Here is a 10640-nt window from a genome sequence, read left to right as displayed (position 1 = left end):
CTGGAAAATTGAACTAATAGAAGATACTTGAATCTGGCAGGTCAATTGAGAATAAAGGTATAATTCCATAGCTGACAATAGCCTATAGCTTATAAATAAACATATTTTTTTTCAGTTTCCCAAGAGTGGGCAGACTGAAATTCTGTACATAACTGCATTTTTTGTATATAAGTTAAATGTATTTATGGGTTTTAATTATTTATTAGTTTGACATATCACCTTAATGCATCATTAGTTAGGTTTGACATATTTTGTGCATCATAAATTTGTAAGTATATTTGGTACTAATAGGGGTTGTGTAAATAAAAAAAATACATATATATAATACTATAATAGTATTGTATTAAGATGTGTGGTGTAATAAAACATGAAGTGAAATGGTTTAATAGACAAATGGAACATAAACATTTCACAAACACAACCTATAATGTTTGTTTTACCACAATGACGTAGTAAAACTTAATTAGTGAGAATATACAGAATTGAAATAGTGTATTATCATGATATTTATGATAACATATTGCAGTTTATTGGCTTAGTGCGCTATTCCAAAAAAACGATACTTAGTTTTGCGCATATTAGCTGATGGTTACAATAGTGCTGAATTCTGAATTACCCTCTTACGTTAAGTCCAAATTCCAAAGATGATGTTACTTGACGATCCTGTTATAACTTAACAACCTAACTGGTTGTATGACCTACCAAAAACTAGTTGTTGCGCTGAATATTTTCTTTTGGAATAGGATATAATTGTATATGACGAAAAACGATACTGATCTGAGACAGACTGTTAGTTTATATTTCAAAAGATATATTTACTATATTTTATATTGCTATTAGTAGTTAATTTTTTCACAATTAATACCATTGATTATAAATAGGTACTATATAGTATTTAATATAATCAATGGTAATACGATAGTTAAAACAAATTTTTCTAAAACCAGACAAAATAATGATAATGTATTATACCTAATTTTATTTCATATAATATTACTAGCCGTTATTAACTTTTAAGTTATTACCGAAGTACCATAGGACTCGGTGAATAGGTTCATGGATAAATGGGTTAGATTTGGTTATTTCATTGTCCAATGTCCGTAGAAAACATAGGTGTGACTAGACTTCATCGGCAGGGGCAGCCTAGCTAATAACCAGCACTACCTTATTAGTAAATTGAAAAAAGTCATATACACCCAAAGCCGTATTTTTTAACCCCCACCCCCTACACAATGAAATATTTATATAATTTAAAAAAAGTCTAAATTATCTATTTACAATAATAATCTACAGTAACTTCAGAAATATTATTCATCTACAGCCTTGGATTATACCACCTAGCTACAAATTAAAAATAATACAACAATAATACCTAGATGCGTATCGTACCGTCTGTCTCAAGTCTTTATAGTAGGTTTTTCCGATTTCGGAAGTCAGGAAATCAATCTTTATAAGTAAATGGTAATCATAATGATGCCCACAAAAAAATCAAGTTTAAAAAAAAAATAAATGTTGTAACCCTTCTGACTTAAAACTCGGTTGACCGGCACCTTTCAAAAATTCCAGGGGCAGCATAGGCGCAACTAGGGTTAAGATTCTGGGGGGGGGGCTAACAAAACTATTTATTAAAAATAACCTATAGGAGGCTTATATCTAAATCAATAAGAGATATTTTTGGGGGACTAAATCTTAGTCAGGGGGCTAAGCCCCCCCCCTAGCCCCCCTAGTTGCGCCAATGAGGGACAGCCCAGGCACCCTAGGCTGCCACCGAAGACACGCCTATGATAGGAAATAAAAATATCCGTAATTTTAGTTTCAAATTCCTACGAATTATATTTTTAAATTGCAACAAAACAAATAAATACATTTTTTGTAATTTCGTCAAAATTTGAACTTGAAATGCTTATGAAAAAACAACTGCTAATATATTTGATTTTAAATTTTTATGAGAATATCTTATGAGGAACATTAAATTACATTTGTATGCCATAGCTATTAAAATAAAAAAATGTAAGAAATAATTTACTATCTGCAAAATATAGTATATTAGTATTTGTAATAATTAATTGTAATCTTTTAATTAAACATTTTTTAAAATAATTTTATCGAATAAAAATATAGATAAATGGGCAGTGGTTATATTTTAGGGATATACATCAATGGTTCTAGTACAAATCCTTCAGAAATTTGAGCTTTAATTCCGTATAAGGATATTATACGAACTACAAAATATGCAACATAATCGGCATTTAAATTACCAATTTTATGATGGTCATTGCTCAGTTCATATTATTATATTAATTTTTGATGTCTTACTAAAATTACAAAGTGAAAACATATTTATTTATGAACTATAAATTCTTCTCCTTCATACTAGAAATTGAGAACATAATTGTTCAATAGAAGAAATAAGTGGAATATAATATCAGAAATATGCGAGATTAAAAGATCAACCAGCTTAAATAGACAATATTTTGTATTAAAAAATTATTATGTTAACTTGTTTATATTTATATTAGCTAGGTGCTAAACTATTATTTTATCGTTACAATTATAATTTTACCTAATAGGTATTGAATATTGACGAATTTAATATTTAAAACAATTTAAAATATATAAAATATAATTCAATCAAAATATTTAATATCTTTATTTAAATAATTATTGTTATCGGTACAACTTGTATCTATTATTTTATATTTTTGGCACTTCTGACATATTTTGCTGTATATTATAGTTTTAAATCGGCTCTATATCCTACTGATTTTGGCGCAAATTCTATGTAATTTTTACATTTTACACACCGTATTGTGCTTTGACGCTTTTTTTTTTCCATACGAGTCTTGGATGTACTTAGCCATACATTGTTCTGTACTTCTAACTTCTATGGTGGTATGCACATTGCACGGACTATCCTTAGTCCGTGGCATGATTTAAGATATTATACAAATCCAACGAATTAAAAATAACGTACAGGACATTACGTTTACGTAAATTCGTGGACATACAAACACAATATTAGATCGTGGTACCGCGGTAATAAGGTATAAATTATCTTCAATCGTGATCGCCGCCCGCCCGGCCAATCGGCAAAAAAGTGTGCGCGCAGTGTGCGTTCGGTTTTGAGTTCATCCCCCCTCATTGGTCAACCTGCGTCGAGTTAGATAAGAACAATTATTTAATTATAATATTGTTATTATTAATAATAATAAAAGTAATAATAATAATAATAATAATAATAATAATAATAATAAAAAGAAGAGATATTTAATATTTAAATAGAACATTGATTGGTATTCGTCGGTACTCGGTGTATTAATGGCCTCGTCCTTTGCATGTTATTTATTCCGTCAAACGTGAACAACGCTTTGGCGTCCATTACACGGATGTCTTAGAACAACGCACGAATACGGTAAGTCCACCATTTCTGGTTTTTACATAACAATGTACTTACAAGCACAACGCACACATACTCGCTCACTCACTCACATAATAATGTGTATTGTTATTATTTCCAATATATTATTATATTCGCCCTGTGTCGCATTTTGATACGAAATGTCATATTTTATTTGACTGTGCTCAGATGAACGAATGCACAAATTACACTTGTAAAACGCTTGTACACATTGTATTGTTCATCGTTATTGTTTGGCGACTATAGGGTTTGGCGATTATAACAACGGTCGTCTGTGTTTGATTTGGGTTTACAATGGCTGCCGATCACTTCTGTTTGAAATGGAACAACTATCCTTTGAACATGGTCACCGAGTTGGACAGCCTTCGTACTAGTGAAGACCTGGTGGATGTAACTTTATCATGTGATGGACAGTTGTTCAAAGCTCATAAAGTTGTGTTGTCTATGTGCAGTACCTACTTTCGTAATGTGTTCAAGGTAAACTGAAACACTCCATTTTTTCAAACGGCACTAAATTTTCAATTTTGTTTTTTTCTTAGGCAATGGATTTCTATGTTTATTTGTTAATATCCTTGTTATATTTTTAGGATAATCCTTGTAGGCATCCAGTTGTAATCTTGAAAGATATAAACCAAGACGATGTTCAGGCATTGCTCAATTTTGTGTATCAAGGCACTGTTTACATATCAGAGAAAAAATTAGAATCGTTTCTACGGACTGCAGAATTACTACAGATAAGAGGTCTAGCTGGGGCAGCATCTACCATAAATACAGATCTAGTACATAATATTGTTCTTCACTTAATTACAACTATTTAACGGTTAGTTCATTTTAGGAGTCAACCCGAATGAGTTTAGAGAGAAATGCTATGCCTCCACTACAGCAACTTTCTACCAATAACAATCAAGATGAAAAACATGATACATCAACTTCAACAGAAAAATCTGACTCTCCCAAATCTCCCAGTGAAAAAGTTTCTGCAAAACGAAAGAAGTGTCTTCCGGTTAAATTGAAAAAACAATTTGATGATGGCACAGAGTTTATGGTGAATTATAGTTGATATATTTCTAAATTTTAACAGTAGCTAATTAATTATTTTACAGGATGAAACAACTGGTAGTGAAACTGACATATTGAGTCGATTAAAAGTCGATGATATTGATGATGGAAATGTAGATACTGACTGTTATATTGATGAAGATGGATCAAAAGATGAATTTTGTGATGATCCATATGCACAAGGACCTGATGTTGACGAATATGAAGATGTAGATTTAGTTAAAGATGATTTTGTTTCACATTCTTCTACAATTTTTGACAAGTCGTTAATTGCTTCTCGTATGTTAAATGATCCTAAAGGTAAATTTTACTTATATTTTTTGTTTATTAAATTTATTATAGAAGTTTATTTTAAATAAACTTATTTAGATATCCACACAAGTACAGCTAGTGGTATTGATTTTGCTATATCTTCAGCACAAACAAATCAATGTCCATCTGAACAATCATTAACAACTGCAGGTATTATACTCTTTCTAAAGTAATTTACATATATATATATAGTATGTATATGATTAGGAAATATACGTGTATATATATATATTGTATAAATATGTACTAGAATATAAGTGTACTTAATTATTAATTCTATAAAAGTAAACGAAAACAAATTTTTTCCATTTATAATTGGAAATCAATGTATTTCACGGCTTATAAGCCATGCAGGCGGCACACATATTTTTGCAGGATCCCACCTGGCCCAGTGTGGGGACTGCCCCCATTGTGGACAGATGTACAACAACCAGTCGTCGCTGAAGTATCATGTGCGTTTAATGCATTCAGACTTGACGCGCCGGCTGTGTTGTTACCTTTGCCCCAGCTCATTTGTGTATCGCGAGGCGTACAAAACGCACATGCGACAAGAGCACAATGTCAGATTGTGATGAATGGTGATATAATTTGTGTAAGTGGACAAAAATGGTTGTCGGTCAGTCGGAGCATGGTGTATTGTTTGTGATGGGGGAGTCTCGAGCACTAAACATTCCAAATATGTACAAATTCAATAATTAACATCTTTAAACATATATAACACCAATTAATTACTTAATATAATATTGATTGTTGATAATAATTTAATATTTATTAATAACTTTGGCTTTATGTTAATTCTCTAACATTGGAACTATACTATATTTGCAAGTATAAGTTGATTATTTGATCAACAACTTTTGTTCACATATACTTTTATCCACAATAACAATGATATTCTATGTTATAGTCCTTTTGTAATTGCTCACCCACATTTTACATTCAGATCAGAGCAATGAATGATGTGTGAGAAAATTATTTGGTCTGTAGGGGGATACATGCATGCACCGGACCGCTTTTAGTGCGCCGCCCGGTGCGTTCTTATTCTGAAAAGAGTATAGGTCAAAAGTATAATAATTCCTTGTACTTATCTTAATGATTGGGAAAAACAGGAATTTTTGACTATTTTAATCATATAATTTTGGTGTCATTTAAAAAAATTATACAATAATACTTGAGATTTTATCAAAATATTTATATCAGCATTTTATATACATGGTTCAATTTTCAAAATTGTGCGAGCTGTTTATAGACATTTGATGTTAACCGTTTCTTTTCTTTAGTTTTTTTGCTATAAATTTTGATACAAAACTTTCACTTGATCTAAAAGCTTTAAAATTTAATACAAAGTTCTTTGTAAGTTGCTATTAAAGCTATTTATAAGTAATTAACCTGTGAGATAGGTTTTTGATTGTGGGAGCAGTATATTTTCAGGTAGGCAATCCACCTGCAGTTGATTGCAGACCCAGTGAGGTGCATACATAATTATGAATGTTATTAACACGTTGTTTATGATATGCATGTGTAGGTTCCTGAGACAACAGTCTACAAATTAGCCTTGGGAATGCCATCTTTTCTACGGTATTTAGTTTTGACCAAATATAATATACAGATACAGGTTGAATTATATTCAATCGTAACCCAATAGCAATCTTACAATAAACAAAATATATTATTATTTATTTAATTTTTTTGCTGGACAGCTGGCGACAACTGTTGTGTTTTTTTCCATCCAGTTTCTTACTTTTTTGGTGTATTTTTATTAGATTTTCTTTCATACAAACCTTGTCCTGACAGTTACAAATGCAACAGAAATCAGTCAAATCGGTTGAGCTAAAATAACAAAATAACAATGTAAAACATAGTATGTAAAGCCTACGACTGCCCATAGAGTATATAAGACTACGTCTGTCCTTAAAGTATATAAACACAACATTTATAATATTAGTGCAACGGTATTGAGCTCAAATCTCAGATATTACAAATTTTAACTTATTCCGCATATTTTTCAAAAATGTTATTTTATACAAACCTTGCCTTAAAAATTATGAACCGAACAAAAAAAAATTATTTAAATCGGTCAAGCCGTTTTTTAGTTTTAGCGAGCCTAACGGACAGCAATTAATTTTTATATACATAAATTATAACACTAACAATCATTGGAATATTAAAAATTGCCTCTGGTCACACCTAATAAACTTGTCAAACAATCATAATCAGTTTTCATAATTAAAATCCGTCAAACCAAATTCCTCCAGTTTTGTCTGGCTTTTTGGTCTATAGCTTTTTTTTATTGACTAGAGCCCCCTTAAACAAGTAGAATGTTTTTAGTTATTTTGTTGTAATTCTAAAATCTTTATTTGTGAAGATTTAAAACCTGTACATTATATTATACATTTTACTGTACGTAATAAGTAATTATATATTCAAAATATTTAGATTAATATTATGTTAGTACCTAATGTACTAGTTCATCTTTACAGACTATTCTGACGTAAGGTTGTATTGACTCAAAAGTTAATAACAATAATATAGTATAATATAAATATACTCAATTATAATAATATAAAAAATTAAATCAACCAATCTTTATACTACTAGCAAAATACTCTAATAGCAAAATAAAAAAAACATAACATGAAATATACTTGATATAGGCTGACAGACAATCTCCGCTCAGAATCTATTTTTGTTTGCAATGATATAAACCATAATCATTGAATTCAAAATTAACACCATCCATTACAGTGACCCACTCGACACCTACTTTACAGTACCTACTTGCCTACCTGGCTACCTGGTACACAAACTTTTTATGCATTGATGTTGATTTATTTTATTTTCCGTTTACCCAAATTAATTTATTTTTAAGTAATTTAAATTATATCTGTACTGTGACCTAGCATGTTTCATAAAAATATCTTTTATTTAGTATGCATTTTGTGCATTTTATACCTTAAGTTATTCAGATGTCTAATATAGTAATATTATAGTAATATGTTAAGTGATATTCTAAATTTTGAGTTTCTCTTTAAATATCACTTGAACCAATTTCCTCTATTATACTAATCTAGTTACATCTAAATATATATTATAATATTTATACCTTTAGCAATTACTTTTCAATACTTACAATTTCTGAGATTTTTTTTCCTGAAATTTATATAGGTATTATACGTAAATTTTGATTAAATATAAAGTTAGGGACAAAAATCAAGTGATAAGTCTCCATAATTTGGCTTGCAAAATGTATTAAAAGCTTTTTAATAGAATTAAAATTATATAGTATGATGTAATTATGTTATAAATATGTATATAAAAATTATATATGAGTGCTTAATAATGATGGATATGTCATAATGTATCTTATATTTTGACTAATAGCTATAGATCTATGTTTATACATAAAAAACAATTTCTTATTTATATAGTCTATGATATAGAATAATAATATTTATAATTTTTTTTATATATAGTAATAACATGAAATAAAGCAAAATATATGTTAATGTTGCTTTTATAACGTTCCTGTAATAAATTATTTGTTTATTTTTATTATTGTACATTGTTAAGTGTATAGTACAATCTAAGCTTAACACTGTTCTTATTCAGTGTTAAAAAAAGTACATGCATTTTACCTTCCGGAATATTTATAAATGAGTCAAAACAACAATAATTTAACTTGTAGTTGACATTTTGTGATAGTTCCCTGAATCAGCCAAAAGCTCCAACACGTGTTTTGTAATACATTATTATGATTTCATATAGCATTGATTATTTAATTATAAAAAACTGTTTAAAGTTTTGAAAATAATATTATTTAATATATTTAAGATGAATGAAAAATGTTCATGCCATACCTTAAGATTATACTTAGTTTATTTAAATTATTATATAAAATTAGTGTATATTATGTAACCTAATATTTAATTACAAAGTGATATTAAATGCAGAGCCCTTTATTTAGTGACTAATTACACATATAATAATTTTGTGAAGGTGAAACCACATTGATAATCGCACGAAGTACGTCGCACAATGAACAATTTTTCCCAAGAGTTCTGATGCATATTCATTTTTGTTTTAATCAACTAATTTTCTGATTTTTTATTTTTTACAGACCGTCTAGGCCGCCGACCATGTCCGTTGTGCCAAAAAGTGATCTCCAACAAGTCTAACTTATTAAAACATATGCGAATTAGACATAGTGACGAATACAATCCAGCTGGTTGCAGTGTGTGTGGTAAAGTGTTTAAGAACAAATACAGTTTACGTGCGCACATTAACATCTACCATAAGGAGCACTCGACTACTACCAATTCACCTAATCAAGGTGCATATCAAGTGTACAACAATAACGCTATTGGTCAACAGCAACAACACCAACAACATCAACAATCGGCTTCAGTACAGCCTGTCAACAATTCTACTGGTCCTTATCTGACTAGTTCATCCCCGGTTACTTGTTTTAACCAGTCTTCAAATGCCACTACAACCGGTGGCTACATTATACAGCAGCCTCCCACATCACCGTTCCTAAATAAAATCTCATTGGATCTCCCATCGCCATATCAGTTAACAAATCAGGCTACATCTGGGCCACCTTTATCACCACTTTAACCATTATTTCCACCAGCATCAGCCGGTGAATTTTTTGATGTTGTCGGATGCGCTTCACGCATGACTCATTTGGAGGTTTAAATTTTAACCTCATTTTCGAGATCGGTTACTGACTAATTATTTTTCATTATTATTATTAAATAAATATATATTTAATTATATTTTTTTCTAGAGGGGGGAAGGGCTTGGTTTGGTAATTCATTATTTTAAAATGTATATTGCTATACCCGAAGTATAATATTTTTATTAATACATTAAAGGAAATGTAAAATATATATATAAAGTTTTTAATTTAGAATATATATTATATTGAGTGCCAATAATGATAATGAGTAATGAAAAAGAAACAATCAAATTATGTTGTATAATTAATATTTATTAACAAAGTTTGCTCTTTATAGCAGAATCTATTAAAGGCCAAACGAGTCTAAGACTGAATAAAAATGAAACACCCTAATATTATTCAAATATTACTGATGAATAGTATTTTTAGCTCATAATTATTAAGGATGAATATGAAACAAACTTGTTCTCTGAATAGAGAAAATCACCTTGTACCTACTCTATAGTATTTCAATGTATACCTATTCTTTAGCAATAAAATATATTGTAACGTAGTCATAATCATAGATGTGTATCATGTATAAAATTAATATTTACCAAAGATATTATAGAACTGATAAATACCAATAACAATTTTTTAATTGTATTCAGTCGAATACTATGTGTACATTTTGCACATGGTTTTGTTTCATGTTTTCTATTTGTATTAGAAATTGTATACACCGCACAATTACCTTACTTTTGGTTTGCTACAACAGTCCCTAACATTGTATAATTTGTTTACCCTTAATATTAATATTTAATTTTGTCGTCATGATTTTTCACGGGTCTTTTTGTATTATTAATTAGGGTTTTATTTTGTGTAGAATTTAACATTGGTACAATAATATTTATTTGGTTTATTTCCCTTTTTTCTGCTTTTTATTTTTATTTTATAACTTAGTGAAACATAGTATTTCTTTATTTTTCGGGTTCCAAAGTGTGTAATGACTGATATAGTTTATAGTATTTAAATAAAATAAAAAGGATGGAAAAAGATGTATATTTTTTTTCTAACAGAACGAGTCAACTAATGTTTTTTTTATGTATACTTTAAATATTAATATATATTTTATGTTCATGTATGATTAATATAAATTATAATGAAATTAAATATATATTTTATTTAGGC

At 29.2% G+C, this 10640-nt stretch overlaps 1 protein-coding gene across 3 annotated transcripts; it reads left to right on the top strand.

Moving 5' to 3' along the window:
* Positions 1 to 3185: 3185 nt before the first annotated feature.
* On the top strand, positions 3186 to 10640 carry LOC132939050 (protein tramtrack, beta isoform-like). 3 transcript variants are annotated; one of them, XM_061006056.1, is made up of 8 exons: positions 3186 to 3412; positions 3665 to 3895; positions 4006 to 4197; positions 4254 to 4463; positions 4522 to 4777; positions 4847 to 4939; positions 5165 to 5381; positions 8907 to 9043. In XM_061006056.1, exons 2-7 carry the CDS (start codon positions 3713 to 3715, stop codon positions 5359 to 5361), a joined length of 1131 nt encoding a protein of 376 aa, XP_060862039.1. In that variant the 5' UTR covers positions 3186 to 3412; positions 3665 to 3712; the 3' UTR covers positions 5362 to 5381; positions 8907 to 9043. The 3 variants fall into 3 exon arrangements, with proteins under 3 accessions (XP_060862039.1, XP_060862038.1, XP_060862037.1); XM_061006054.1 differs by lacking the exon at positions 5165 to 5381 and having other exon boundaries at positions 3191 to 3412; positions 8907 to 10638; XM_061006055.1 differs by lacking the exons at positions 4847 to 4939; positions 5165 to 5381 and having other exon boundaries at positions 3189 to 3412; positions 8907 to 10640.

The sequence above is a fragment of the Metopolophium dirhodum genome, chromosome 2 (genome assembly GCF_019925205.1).
Source record: "Metopolophium dirhodum isolate CAU chromosome 2, ASM1992520v1, whole genome shotgun sequence".
Classification (NCBI taxonomy): domain Eukaryota; kingdom Metazoa; phylum Arthropoda; class Insecta; order Hemiptera; family Aphididae; genus Metopolophium; species Metopolophium dirhodum.
Note: the sequence above shows the minus strand (reverse complement) of the source record. Positions and strands in the feature narration are given on the sequence as shown.

Excerpts from the sequence above, each read along its gene's own strand:
- LOC132939050 (XM_061006054.1), top strand. The coding sequence starts at position 3,713 with ATGGCTGCCGATCACTTCTGTTTGAAATGGAACAACTATCCTTTGAAC. Across the intron at positions 3,896-4,005 it reads ACTTTCGTAATGTGTTCAAG|GATAATCCTTGTAGGCATCC; the intron begins GTAAACTGAAAC and ends TTATATTTTTAG. Across the intron at positions 4,198-4,253 it reads CTACCATAAATACAGATCTA|GAGTCAACCCGAATGAGTTT; the intron begins GTACATAATATT and ends AGTTCATTTTAG.